Source organism: Erpetoichthys calabaricus, chromosome 6 (genome assembly GCF_900747795.2).
Source record: "Erpetoichthys calabaricus chromosome 6, fErpCal1.3, whole genome shotgun sequence".
Classification (NCBI taxonomy): Eukaryota; Metazoa; Chordata; class Cladistia; order Polypteriformes; family Polypteridae; genus Erpetoichthys; species Erpetoichthys calabaricus.
The window spans coordinates 6,868,831-6,884,433 of NC_041399.2; the positions used below are offsets into that span (position 1 = coordinate 6,868,831).

The 15,603-nt window shown below is 44.4% G+C and overlaps 1 protein-coding gene across 1 annotated transcript in view; it reads right to left on the bottom strand.

Annotated features, from left to right (window-relative positions):
* LOC114653872 (agouti-related protein-like) overlaps window positions 1-15,356 on the bottom strand; it is a 71,960-nt gene extending 56,604 nt beyond the window's left edge. The window contains exons 1-2 of the mRNA XM_028804436.2: window positions 15,118-15,356; window positions 14,820-14,975 (exon numbers count right to left, since the gene is read on the bottom strand). Coding sequence (XP_028660269.2) covers window positions 14,820-14,967 — 148 coding nt within the window. The 5' untranslated portion in view covers window positions 14,968-14,975; window positions 15,118-15,356. The remainder of the gene's footprint in view (window positions 1-14,819; window positions 14,976-15,117) is intronic.
* Window positions 15,357-15,603: the final 247 nt, after the last annotated feature.

Consider the following 15,603-nt stretch of genomic DNA (forward strand, 5'->3'; position numbering starts at 1 on the left):
ATCCACTAGGGTCAAGTGACCACAATATAATACAGTTCTCAGTGTTTTGGAGGAGTGCAGATACAAAGACTAAAAACGTTAAGTTAACTTTGGTAGGGCAAATTTAGAGCAGACCCAGCAAAATCAAAGCTTTTAAGTGTGGAGATATTCCTTTACCTCTTCTCTCTCGTGTGTCTCCTCTTTTGATCGCATCACCAAAGCTAAATTTGAAGTATTATGTGCAGTTCTGGTCACCACGGCATAAGAAAGACATAGCAGCACTTGAATTTATGCAAAAGAGAGCAACCAAGTGCATCATGGGACTTGAGGACACGTCCTACTGTGACAGACTCTGAGAATTAAACCTGTTTAGCAGAGCAGACTGCATGGGGAATGTAAGCCGGGTATTTAAAATCCTCAAAGGCATCGATAAAGGAGATCCAGCAACATTCTTTCAGCTTAAGGGTGAATCACATACTCGAGGATATCAGTGGAAATGAAGGGGAAGTGCATTTAAAACTGAAGCCTGGAAGCACATCTTTACTCTGGAATAAACTACCAAGACGTGGAGTCGAAGCAAAAACCTTGAGAACCTTTATGAAGAATCTGAATGAGATTTGGGGACAGCTTAGCTTATAGCTAAACAAACAGGCTTGATGGACTGAATGGCCTCCTCTCGCCTGTCAAATGTCGCATGTTCTTCTGTTCATTCCCGTGGCCCTCTCCCCGTATCATTTTAAGCCCATAATCCCCGCAGCGTTAGTTACATTGTTACTTGTTGGATTTTTGGGACTTTTATCATACCATATACCAAATATCATACCAAATATTTTGGTCTGGAGCCATGGCTGGAACCCATTTAAAGTTTATGATGTTACATAAATTGCAGGGTTATTTTACAATATCTGACCTCCGGGGAGTTTAAAGACAAATTCAGAGCCAAAAAAAGAATACATGGAACTCGATATAAACACGATGGTGAAACGACTTCCTTGAGTTATGCCAACACTTTTAGCACAGATGAGATTGTTCACTCCAAAGCAACCAACACCATTAACTTTAACACTACCCACTGGGGTTCGTCTAACGCTGGCCAGACATATTGAGGGTAATTAACATTGGTAGAGCTTTTGAGCAAAACAACCATTCATGCTAAATCAATACAAAGCATTAAGATCATACCGTTTTTTTTTTTCCACTTAAAATTGTTTATTGGCTTATTGTGTTAATGTTTATATCAATTACACTAAATACTTTCCAAAGGCACTGTATGTGTCCTCTTTATTTTCACATTCCATGGTACAGTCATTTGCCTATTTATTTACCACTTTATGTCATAAACATTCTTCCATACTGTCCTGGGTGGTAGGCACTAAAAGAAAAATTCACCAACCGCAGACAATACAGCGTGAAGTCAACAGGTAAATAAACATCAAGGATTCGCAACCAAAGCACGGCCTTGGTTATAAAACGTGAAAATGAAAATCCTGAGAAATAAATGCTGAAAGGCGATGTGCACATTATGAGACACTGAAATATCGATAATATAACTGATGACCTTTCCTTCACTTTCTCCTATCAAATTGTCTTATTCTGAGAGTTTTTTGTTATTTTTTCCAAACAGAGATCATTGCCAATCCGTTTGGTCTCCGCCATTTTCTAATTCCTCTTATCCTGGGATTGAAGAGTGGTGGCGTTTTGTAACTTTAGTTTCGCATTTACGTTTACTTACTTGGCTGCCACCCTTTATCAGCCAAGTATAGTGGTGTCAGTAGTGGGATTTTTGGTAAGTGTAGCATGTGAAAAAATCTTGCTGATGACATTGTGATCTGTAGGGAGTAGGTTAAGGAGACCCTGCAGAGGTGGAGATATGCTCTAGAGAGGAGAGGAATGAAGGTCAGTAGGACCACCAAGACAGAATACATGTGTGTGAATGAGAGGGAGGTCAGTGGAATGGTGAGGATGCAAGGAGTAGAGTTGGCAAAGATGGATGAGATTAAATGCTTGGGATCAACAGTACAGAGTAACGGGGATTGTAGAAGGGAAGTGAAGAAGAGAGTTCAGGCAGGGTGGAGAAGAATGTCGGGAGTGATTTGTGACAGACAGGTATCAGCAAGAGTGAAAGGGAAGGTCTACAGGATGGTAGTGAGACCAGCTATGTAATATAGGCTGGAGACGGTGGCACTGACCAGAAAGCAGAGGACAGAGCTGGAGGTGGCAGAGTTCAAGATGCTAAGATTTGCATTGGGTGTGACGAGGATGGACAGGATTAGAAATGAGGACATTAGAGGGTCAGCTAAGTTGGACGGTTGGAAGACAAAGTCAGAGAGGTGAGATTGTGTTGGTTTGGAGAGATGCTGGTTATATTGGGAGAAGGGTGCTAAGGATAGAGCTGCCAGGAAAGAGGAGAAGAGGAAGATCTAAGAGAAGGTTTATGGAAGTAGTGAGATAGGACATGCAGGTGATGGGGGTAACAGAGCAAGATGACGAGGAGAGGAAGAGATAGAACAAGATGATCCCCTGTGGAGACCTGAAACGGGAGCAGCCAAAAGAAGAAGAAGAAGAAGAAAAATGAATACATGTGTTTGTATTTAGCCAACTGGATTACTGCTCTCCTATCAGGACGACCTAAAAAGGGGCGCAAATTGGCTTCAGCTTATCCAGAATGCAGCAGCATGAATTTTACCGAAAAAAATAATATAAATATATATATATTATGAGACTCAGGCACCACCGCGAGTGGCAGCCTTTCGAGTAGCTCTGTGTACGACTGTATCTTCTTTATATTTCTGTCTTTTTCTCTATCTCTCTGATCACTCCTACCACTTTCTTTTATGTGGACTCAGTCCCTGGACACTTTTTACTACTTTTTACTACTTGGACATGGATGTTTACACGCCGAGGCTCATCTATTCAAGTAGTCAACTTCAAGCGCTGAGAACAAAGGCCCGTGTCGGTGTGGTTCCCTATGTTGTGATCTTCGTGGAGTCAATAGAGGCTCTGATGGGGGCTCTCGAGAGACTGAGCGAGGAGTCTGATTGTCTGGGCTTGCGAGGGTCCTGGATTAAAACCAAAAGCCAGGCCTTTAATGAATTCTTGGGCACGGCCATAAGCAGTGTGTGTGTGCAGAGAGAGTATCTACCTTGTCGAGAGGTTTACTGACCTCGGCGGTGACATTCATGTCCCTGGTGACTCTTCCTATGAAGTCAGTAGACGGATTGAGAGAGAATGGGGGGTCATAAGGTTACTTTAAAGGGGTGTATGGCGCTCCCGATATCTATGCAAAAGGACGAAGGTCCAAGTCTTTAGAGTCCTGGTGCTTCCTGTTTGGGAGACATGGATGCTACCCAGTGACCTGAGATGAAGACTGGACTCCTTCATGTGTTTCTCTTCAGAGAATCCTTGGGTGCTGCTGGTTTGATTTTGTGTTGCTGACGGGGTCCTGAATGAGGCACATTACCTGCTTTGTGAGGGAGCGTCAGTTACAGCACTATGGCTATGTGGCATGATTGCCCGAGGGTGATCAGGCTCATTGTTGAGGACCCGAGTGGCTGGACCAGGCCAAGGGGACGTCCATGGAACACCTGGCTGCAGCAGATAGAGGGTCATTTCCAGAGGGTGGGACTGGACCTCATGTCTGCCTGTGGGGTTGCCAACCGGGATTCTGGTCTATTTCGTCGTGTGGTGGGTGCGGCAACGCACTGTACCAGTGCATGCTCCCCAACCTGACCTGACCTTCATGTTACCATCTGTTGTCCAGATTAATAATATCATAAGCTCCACTTTGATCATATTGTTTTGTTTCTTCATGATAGAATTCCAGCATGTTAGTAAAACATGACATCCTCATCTGAGCCCATGCTGACTGTTCAGTAAAACTCCTGTTCTTGCCAGGTGTTGCTCAATTGTTTCCTTAATATTTTTTTTTTTACATCTGTTGATGTTGGTCTCCATGATTCTGAGCTAGAACATTAGAAAATAGTGATGACAAAAGGCCATTCAGCTTAATCAAGTTCACCAATCCAATCCACGTGATTTCTTCAAAAATACCCTCAAGTTCAGTTTTGAAGGTCCCTAAAGTCCTACTGTCCATCACACTAATTAGTTATTTATTCCATGTGGCTGTGGTTCACTGTGTGAGGTGAAATGTTAATATTTGTGTAAAATCTCCCTTGAGAAAGTTTCCAACTGTGCCCCCATGTTCATTATATCTATATATCTCTATATATAAAATGCAACGTGTCTGTCTGTATGTCTGTCCGCTTTTCACGAGAGAATTACTTAACAGATTTTGATCGGGTGTTTTTCTACAATTTGCTTGAACATTCCGGTTGACTTTGCGATTGCCCTCATCTCGCTATGTAGCATAGTTAGCTTGCAGTACCGATTTATTCACGCGAATCCGAGGTAGAGGCTGCGGGCCAAGGTGGAGGTGGAGGCGGGACCTCCTCACTCACGCTCCAGCCTCTGTTCGAGTTGCTCTACCTCGTGCCACTTGTTGGAGCGCACCTCCCCTCTGCTCAGCTAGCGATACCTGTTTGTTCAGCAGACATTATCATCTACAGATTGTTAAGGAGTAACATTTGATGTTTTTGACAGGGAGATCAGAGCTACGTGTGTTTTAGAGGGTAGCTGCTCGTTGCCAGAGATATCACGGCCACATGCTCTTTTCCCCACATGGGGGATGCTCTCCCGTCAAACAGGATCAGATACAGTGCCAACGTTTGACATCGGAGTGTACCCTCCTTCCGTTTGGCCAGAGATACCTTGCCAACATTTTACATTTTTGATAAAGAGTTCACCACTACATTCTCACCCCTGATAGCAAAACCAAACATATTGTATATCAAGAGGCCCTCGGATACAAAAGCTATCAATAGAAATTCTTCTCAATATAAATTATAGTTTTTCTTTTATTATTATTCTTGAATGTTTGTCCTGTTTCACTACCACATGGGCAGAGACACAGGGGACAACTAGTCATATACACCCATTATGGCAGAATAATAGAAAGTGGCCACGATAACCCAAGGGTTCTGTTCTCTGTAGTTAATAAACTACTCAAACCCGCATCTGGCCCAACTACCTCTTCTACTGAAGTCTGTGAGGAATTCCTCCACTTTTTCCGTAACAAAATTAAAGATCTAAATAATTCAACTAACATAAATACATCATCTGTTTATATCTCTCCCTGTTTTCCCACTCCATCCAGCTCCTTCTCTAAGTTCTCACCAGTCACATCTGCGTTTGTCAATGACCTGCTTTGTAAGATGAGGCCAACTACTTGTGTACTGGATCCCATCCCCACCACACTTCTTAAATCCTGCCTTCATGCCATAACCCCGACTGTTACAACAATAATAATCTCATCCCTCGACACTGGCTTTGTGCCGCTCACTTTTAAAATTGCTTCTGTAACCCCAATGTTAAAAAAAGTCTGGTCTTGATGATGACAATCTTAACAATGTTTGGCCTATTTCCCACTTACCTTTCCTGTCAGAAGTTCTTGAGCGTGTTGTAGCTTCCCAACTCACCAATTACTTAACCTCTAATAACTTGATGGAACCCTTTCAGTCTGGTGTCAGGGTGCGGCACAGCTGTGAAACTGCTCTGCTACGGGTAACCAGTGATTTGCTTATGGCTGCAGACTCTGGACAAACCAACATATTAATTCTGTTAGACCTCAGTGAAGCATTTGACACTCAGGTCAGACATGACATTCGACTGTCCAGAATGGAGAACATGCTGGGTATCTCTGGCACTGCCCTCCAGTGGTTCAAGTCCTGTCTGACTGATAGGTAAGAGTTTGTTAGTCTTGGTAACAGCAGATCCAGCACAGCGCCAGACACACATGGAGTTCCTCAGGGCTCTGTCCTCAGCCCTCTTCTCTTCTGTATTTATATGCTTCCCCTTGGCCATATTATTCGTAACTTTGGACTGGGTTATCATTTTTATGTAGATGATACTCAACTCTACTTCAATGTTAAAAGTGGAACTTCAGCAGAGCTTTCTCAGCCTACAACCTGCCTCAGTGAAATTAAAACCTGGATGGAGCAGAACTCTTTAAAATTAAATTGCAATAAAACTGAACTCCTGCAAATTGGGACTAAAGCGCAACTTAATAAAATGAGCTCCTTCCCAGTCCATCTTGGAGGTGATCTCATCAGACCTGCCTCTACTGTAAAGAATCTTGGTGTCATTTTTGATTCCTCCCTCTCTTCTTCCGCCCACATAAACCACATTAAGAAACTTCCTTACTTTCACCTCCGTAACATATCCCGTGTTCGCTCCTTCCTCTCCTTCTCTAATGCTGAGAAACTTCTCCCTGCTTTTATCACATCCCTCATCGATTATTGTAATTCCCTACTGGCAGGTGCCCCTTCTAATCTTACATCACAGCTCCAGCTTATTCAAAACTCGGCTGCAAGAGTCCTGACATGGACCAGCAACAGCGAGCACATCACACCCATCCTGCTCCGCGTGCACTGGCTCCCTGTGTCCTACAGGATTGAATATAAAATCCTACTAATAACCTACAAAGCCTTAAATAACCTCACGACAAACTACATCAGTGACCTCCTCCATCACTATGTGCCTGTCCGCCCACTAAGGTCCTCTGATTCTGGTAATCTTGTTGTGCCCCACACTAATCTACACTCCATGGGTGACAGCAGGGCCTTCAGCTGTATAGCGCCTACACTCTGGAATGACCTACCGAAATTAATCAGGTCAGCTGACTCCTTGAATTCTTTTCAAAAACAACTTAAAACTCATCTGTTCAGTTTGGCTTTTAGCTCTACTTGATTTTATTACCGTTCTCTCAGTTTACGTCCATGTCAAGATGCTCATGTAACCTGTATGTGTGTGTGTGTGTGTGTGATAGACCATCAATTATGGTGTCTGTTAGGCTTTTTTTTCTTCTCTGAATTCACTGTCGTAATCTTCTTTATTTATTTATCTGGTTTGTACAACGCTATATACTGTATACCCTGACGTTCTTTCTTATATTCTGTAAGTGCCTTGAGCATGGGAAAGGCACTATATAAATAAAATGCATTATTATTATTATTATTATATACAATATCAGGGGTCTACAAAATACAATCACCACAAATCACAAAGAACTTTCTACCTGTTAAATAAGACTGTCACCAATTTAAGATGCTGCCAGAGAGGCCCACCATTGTCTAATGTGATTTATAAGAATAGTGTGGTCTGTGGTGTCCAATGCTGTTCTCTAGTCTAATGCCTTCAGCGAAGTGACGGGGATAATGTGCTGCAAAAATGCCCTTTGGATGACAACCAAGGACCTGACTTCCAGTGGTCATAAAAGATCCCTGGGCATCTTTCAAAAACTGTAGGGTGTACCTCTATGTCCTGGATAAATTGCCCACCACAACCTGGTTATACTTGTCACCTAATCATCCCACTTTTTGAGTGAGAGATCAGAGCAACGTGTATTTTAGAGGGTAGCTGCTGATTGGCAGAGATATCACGGCCACATGCTCTTCTCCCCACATGGGGGACGCTCTCCCGTCAGAGCTAAACACGATCAGATACAGTGCCGAAGTTTGACTTTGGAGCGTATCTACCTTCCACTTGGCCAGAATTTCATTTTGTGTGTTTTTTTTATTGATTTTTAAAGTTTGTTCTGTTTCACTACTATGTGGGCAGAGCCGCGGGGGACAGCTAGTATATGTTCAGAAACACGTACACCAGTAGCCAGCCAGATGTCAATTTTTAGGGCTGTGGCTGTGCACCTCCTCGCACAAAGGAGCAGATACTGGGTCTCCTACAGCCCTGTCCAGCTCTCCTTGTGTAATGGCCCATCTCCTTGTATCTCCTCCATGCTCTTGAGACCTTCTTGTGACAGCCCATATAGATGTGCCATCCTGGAGGAGCTGGACTACCTGTGCAACCTGAATGGACTGCAGGTACCGCCTCATGCTACCAGTAGTGACAAGGACGCCAGAAAAATGCAAAACTAGAGAAGAATCAGTCAGCAAGGACAAGGAGGGAGCAACTGTCTGTGGCCGCCATTCTCTTTTTGGGTTGTCTCGCTCTTGCCTCTCCAGGTCACCTGTTGTCACTTTCATTTGCAAGTGACATTGATTCACAATCGCATGTGCTTCCCAACTGGACAGATTGATATTCCTGAGGCTCCATTGACTTGGTGTTAGATTGGGATGATTAAGTGTTCTCTTCATTTTTTGAACAGTATACAGTATGTATATATTAATGTAAACTGCTCAAAAAAATTAAAGGAGCACTTTGAAAACACATCAGAGCTCAATGGAAAAAGAATTCTGCTGGCTCTCTCTACTGATATGGACTGATATGGTGATGTGTGAGGAACGAAAGGATGGCACATCGTTTGATGGAAATGAAAATGATCAACCTACAGAGGGCTGAATTCAAAGACACCCCGAAAATCAAAAGGAACAAAATGATGTAATGGCACGGCAGGCAGGCGAGTCGATCTGGATGAAATTTCATTGCAGCAACTCCAAATCAAACTCAGTAGTTTGTATGACCCCCCATAGCCTGACAACGTCCTAATGAGATGACGGATGGTCTCCTGGGGGATCTCCTCCCAGATCTGGACCAGGGCATCACTGAGCTCCTGGACAGGCTGAAGTGTTGGATGGACAGAAACATAATGTCCCACCCAGAGGCGTTCTATTGGATTGAGGTCTGGCGAGTGAGCGTATTTTGGGTGGGTAGGTTGGGGTTAGTCAATAGTTTCACTTCCTTCATCTCTTGCCACATAAGGCCGTGCACCAGGAGGAACCAGCATAGGGTCTGACAATGGGTCCAAGGGTTTCATCCCAATACCTAATGGCAGTCCTGTGGCGCCGTTGTCTAGCCTGTAGAGATGTGTGTCAGTCAATGGTATCTGTTCCTTCATCTCTCGCCACATGAGGCTGGGCATTATCGTGTACCAGGAGGAACCCAGGAGCCACTGTACCAGCATAGGATCTGACGATGGGTCCAAGGGTTTCATCCCGATACCTAATGGCAGTCCTGCGGTGCCGTTGTCTAGCCTGAAGAGGTCTGTGCATCCCTCCATGGATATGCCTCCCCAGATATACCATCACTGACCCACCACCAAACCAGTCACGCTGAACAACGTTACAGGCAGCATAACATTCTCCACGGTTTCTCCAGACCCTTTCACGTCTGTCACATGTGCTCAGGGTGAACCTGCTCTCATCTGTGATAAGCACAGGGCGCCAGTGGTGGACCTGCCAATTCTGGTATTCTATGGTAAATGCCAATCGAGCTCCACGGTGCCCACTAGAGGACGTCGGGCCCTCAGGCCACCCTCAAGAAGTCTGTTTCTGATTGTTTGGTCAGAGACATTCACACCAGTGGCCTGCCTGCCTGCTGGAGGTCATTTTGTAGGCTCTGGCAGTGCTCATCCTGCTCCTCATTGCCCTAAAGAGCAGATACTGGTGGGTCCTGCTGATGGGTTAAGGACCTTCTATGAGTGGCCCTGTCCAGCTCTCCTGGAGTAACTGCCCATCTTCTGGAATCTCCTCCATGCCCTGTGCTGGGAGACACAGAAAACCTTCTGGCAATGCCACGTATTAATGTGCCTGCCATCCTTGAGAAGTTGGACTACCTGTGCCAGCTCTGTAGGGTCCAGGTATGGCCTCATGCTACCAGTAGTGACACTGACCATAGCCAAATGAAAAACAAATGAGGAAGGAAAAATGTCAGTGGCCTCCCTCCAGCTGTTAAACCATTCATTCCTGTTTTGGGGGTCATCTCATTGTTACCCCCTCTAGTGCACCAAAGCAGCTGAAACGGATGTACAAGCCCCTCTGCTACTTAACTGACCACCAGATCAATAGCCCATAAGTTTCATTCACTTGATGCTAGGCTCAGTTTTAAAAGGGTCCTTTCATTTTTTCAGCAGTTTATATTTTTAGCTAGAGATCCACAAAGGGAGAAAATAAGTCATGTATCTTAAAAGAGCTTTCAACAACCTGCCAGGTGTCATCATCAGAGGAAGATGATTAGACAAACAGGAATCAAAGGTAATATAAAGCAGGTGGAGGGGGTGGATTAGTAAGGTGGGGTACAGAAGGTGTCGGCCATAAAGTATTTTTTATTATTTAGAGGTTCTTTTTGTATATTTACATATGCTGGGTTCAAGTCCAAGTGTCTGTTCATGGCGTTGTCATTAGAGAGCCCCGATTCTCCGGCACTCTTACTGTTGGCCCTCAGTTTTACTTTCACAGTGGTCTGGGACAAAGACACGTTTTTATTTCCCCTGATATCCCCCTCTGCTCTACAGTTTAAAATGTCACATCAAACCATTCAGACATTGTGATTAAAAGTACACGGGGCAGACTGTCATTTAAGAGGATTTGCAGACATTTCAGAGACACCAACATGTTTTCTACATGGTCCCCCAACTCATTTCAGGGCACCATCTTGCTCGGGCTAACTGTATCTCTGTTTTAATCCATGTTATAAGTCATTTTAAGACTATTTATTTCCTGAAGACATTTACACCGCACTCGGACACTTTTGCAGTTACAATAAATATGAACCTTGAACTTTCTGTCATCTTGAACCTTCTTGTGTCTCTCACTCGCCGCTGATCCATTCTCAGTTTATGATCTGCTAGTGTCTGGTAAACATCCTGGATGGGGGACCTCCTTGACAGACTTGTATTACCCATTTGATTGGTTGCAGAACTGAAATCAGCAGTTAGAAGACCCCTAAAATATTATTTTCTAACCATTTTGGGGCACCCAGTGACCCCCCCAGGGTTGAGATACACTGAAAATGAGCCAATAGTTGACAGCCACCTGCTAATATCTGATATTATAGGTGTTGGTGGTTGACACAATTCTTATTTTCTTATCCTAGTTAGCACGGTCCTTCAATAAAATGACATAGGAGGACCATTTATGGCTTCCGAGAGGCCCACCCACATGAAGGTTCCAGAAAACACCTTTAGCTCTGTATTATCCACCATGCAGTAAATAGCCATGGCTGTCTGGGATCAGATTGGTGAAATCTCAGTGGGTTAAAAAGAACTCTCAGTGCATACAATCACATAGGCTGAGTTCAGGTTTTCTTAGGTAGCCTACCAGGAATGAAAGATTTCAGTTTTTCCTACACATTGGAAAGTTCTTGAAAGCACAAAGAACCAACTTCATGTGCAAAGAACCCACACGAGAATGAAATGGTGCTCAGTCAAGCAATGGCTCCACAAGAAACCACACAACCCAGTCAGGAACCATTAAGTGTCATTGAAGAACCAGGATTTGTTAAGAGGGTGGGCATCATTTCAGGTGTGGCAAGAAGAGCCCACGACAAGAACTTTAAAATGGAGATTACTGCCTGAGCTGGTCAATTCATTAGGTGCACCATTTAACTAAGCTAAGGGTCATGCGCTTCATAAAGTCCATATTATGTATACAGAGGGGGCACCGATTGTGTAACTAAAAGGGGTACACACTCCAGTCATAAAGGGGATCAACATCATCAAATTCTAATACTGGCTACCCACCATGGAAATTGAGGGGTGCCAACTGTTTAATTAAAAGGGACATGCTCTCCGGACACTGAGGGGGACAATGTCATCGAAGTCTAATGCTGACTATCTGCTATGGACTCCGAGGGGTTTCAATTGTGTAACTATTAGGGGCACACGCTCCAACACCAAGCGGGGCAATGTCATCAAAGTTTAAGACTGACTACCTGCCTTGGAAACTGAGGGGTGCCAACTGTTTAACTATAAGGGGCACACGCTCTGGACACCAAGGGGGACAAGGGTGCTAAAGTTTATTATTGATTACCTGCTATGGACATCGAGAGGTGCCAACTGTTTAACTATAATGGGCACGCACTCTGGACACCAAGGGGTACAAGGTTGTTAAAGTTTAATGTGGACTACCTGCTATTGACACTGAGGGGTGACAAATATTTAACTATAAGGGGCACACGCTCTGGACACCGAGGGGGACAAGATTGCTAACGTTTATTATTGATTACCTGCTATGGACATCGAGGGGTGCCAACTGTTTAACTATAATGGGCACGCACTCTGGACACCAAGGGGTACAAGGTTGTTAAAGTTTAATGCGGACTACCTGCTATTGACACTGAGGGGTGACAAATATTTAACTATAAGGGGCACACGCTCTGGACACCGAGGGGGACAAGATTGCTAACGTTTATTATTGATTACCTGCTATGGACATCGAGGGGTGCCAACTGTTTAACTATAATGGGCACGCACTCTGGACACCAAGGGGTACAAGGTTGTTAAAGTTTAATGCGGACTACCTGCTATTGACACTGAGGGGTGACAAATATTTAACTATAAGGGGCACACGCTCTGGACACCGAGGGGGACAAGATTGCTAACGTTTATTATTGATTACCTGCTATGGACATCGAGGGGTGCCAACTGTTTAACTATAATGGGTACACGCTCTGGACACCAAGGGGGACAAGATTGTTAAAGTTTAATGCTGACTACCTGCTATGGACATCGAGGGGTGCCAACTGTTTAGCTATAATGGGCACACGCTCTGGACACCAAGGGGGACAAGGTTGTTAAAGTTTAATGCTGACTACCTGCTGTGGACACCGAGGGGTGCCAACTGTTTAACTACAAGGGGCACGCGATCTGGACACCAAGGGGTACAAGGTTGTTAAAGTTTAATGCTGAATACCTGCTATGGACACCGAGGGGTGCAAACTGTGTAACTATAAGGGGCACATGCTCTGGACACCAAGGGGGACAAGATTGCTAACGTTTATTATTGATTACCTGCTATGGACATCGAGGGGTGCCAACTGTTTAACTATAATGGGTACACGCTCTGGACACCAAGGTGGACAAGATTGTTAAAGTTTAATGCTGACTACCTGCTATGGACATCGAGGGGTGCCAACTGTTTAGCTATAATGGGCACACGCTCTGGACACCAAGGGGGACAAGGTTGTTAAAGTTTATTATTGATTACCTGCTATGGACATCGAGGGGTGCCAACTGTTCAACTAACAGGGGCACACGCTCCAACACCAAGGTGGGAAATGTCATCAAAATTTAATATTGACTACCTGCCTTGGAAACTGAGGGGTGCCAACTGTTTAACTATAAGGGGCACATGCTCTGGACACCAAGGGGATCAAGATTGCTAAAGTTTAATATTGACTACCTGCTATGGACATCGAGGGGTGCCAACTGTTTAACTATAATGGGCACACGCTCCAACACCAAGGGGGGCAATGTCATCAAAGTTTAAGACTGACTACCTGCCTTGGAAACCGAGGGTTGCCAACTGTTTAACTATAAGGGGCACACGCTCTGGACACCCAGGGGGGACAATGCCATCAAAGACTAATACTGACTACCTGCTTTGGACTCCAAAACCACTTATACAACACCAATTATATAAGTAAAAGGGGCATGTGCTCCACACATCAAGGAGGACAATGTCATTAAAGTCTAATACTGACTACCTGCTATAGACACAGAGAGGCACCATCCTCGTAACCCCACTTACGGCGCCATATGGGCTTTGACCGTCACTATGTTACAATTCTGTAATCCACAGAGATGTCAATTAAAATGCATGTAAAGGCTACTTTTCATTTGTTTAAAAAAAAATTAAAATGTATATGCTACAAAATAGGGTGGGCCAATGAGAAAAGTGGATGGGCATGGATCTACACTGGCACCAGGCGTGATCCGATGGACAGAAAGACATTAGCTGGAAGGTCTCTTCATTCAGTAACTTGCCGTTAAGACCTGATGTTAAATGGTTGCTCGGCACTTTCAAGGATTATTACACTCAATTTAACATTTAATGCTGTGTTGAACAAGACTTCAGCCGAATCAAATCTATAAAGCGAATCCATAATCGAGTTTATAAAGCACCAATGATTAAAACAAGTCCTTAATAATAAGGATTAGCCTTACTTCTGTGTGTAGTAAGACCTTAACCAAGACTTCATTTGGTCCTAAAATGACTTACCAGGTAAACCAGGAAAGTGGGACTACCTAATAGTCAGCCAGTCACAAATATTTAAAAAGACCTTCACTAAAACTCTATAAGGGCGGCACGGTGGCACACAGTAAGGAGACCTGGGTTCGCTTCCCGGGTCCTCCCTGCGTGGAGTTTGCATGTTCTCCCACAGTCCAAAGACATGCAGGTTAGGTGCATTGGCGATCCTAAATTTTCCTTGGTGTGTGCTTGGTGTGTGTGTGTCCTGCGGTGGGCTGGCACCCTGCCCAGGACTTGTTCCTGCCTTGTGCCCTGTGCTAGCTGGGATTGCCAACAGTAAACCCCCGTGACCCTGTGTTAGGATATAACGGGTTGGATAATGGATGGATGAATGGATAAAACTCTATAAGTTGATGTGACGCAGTGGCTTAGACTTTAGATTTCAGATCGCGCTACTGACACCACAGTGTGACACTGAGCAAGTCACCTGACCTACTGGCGCACCAACTGCAAAAAAAGAAAAACGGGACCGACTGAATCTCTATAAAACGTATCTCTACCTGGACATATTGGTAGACATGGATCGAGTTATAAACGGTGAGGTTAGAGACAACACTCCGGGACTGTCATATCTCAACTGGGAAACTAAACAGGAGAAAAAGAAACGCTTAAATTCCATTTGGCTGAATGCCCCGTCCTCTTCAAAGCAGTTATGTAATCTAGTTGAGTTTACAGATCGCCTCACGGCAGACACTATATGTATAGATTTATTTTTTTAATGATCTACACATCTTCTACATATGCCAAACTCACATGCAGATCTGAATTAATTCCATGAGAAGATGGCCCAACCTGACTCACCTTTGCGCGGGTTCGGAGCAGTGAGCGCCACCACGTTTGTGCCGGAGGTCTCCTGAATTCCTGCCAGCTTAGCTTCCCCAATTTCAGAAGCCGTCTCCATCGACGTCATCCGGATGACTCCCAGACAGAAGACTATATTCCTCAGCATCCCGACAACTTCGCAAGAGTCCGAAACCAGAAATGAAAAGACAGAGTTAGCAGGGATCGGTGGAAGCGCCCCCATGCGGCAGGGCTAGCGAACTTTCTTTATTTTTTTTATTTTTCGTTATAAGATCGGGGGTAAAGCTATCATGCTTACCTTAATTTGTGAAATATCTCAAAGAAACTAAAAAAGGCAAAATAGCGAAAATAACTGAAAAGAAAACGATCTCGAAAACGATCTCGAGATCTCGCTTCCTGTTCCGTGGACTTGTGATCGATCCCATCGCTAAAATAAGACGGGATTCCACGCCCCCACCGCGCTGATTGGCTGTCGCGCACTCGACTCCTTCCCGGCCCATCTAGTGTCGAGATCAGCTCCTACAACAATACCCCGCGAAGTATTGTCTTCTGTGACTTCACCAAACTTCGGTATGAAAGGCCGCAATAGAGGTAAACTCCCCGTCATTTTCAAACTCACAGGCACTGAACAAAGAACGACTCGTCTATTCGCAAAGAAGAAGGATCTTCCACTTTCACCCAGGTCAGCGGATTTCAACTGTCGAAACATAAACTACGCGAGGGTCATCGCGGAATCGACGGAAAAAACGAAAAAGAGAAAATGTGAGCAATTTAGCTAACGATC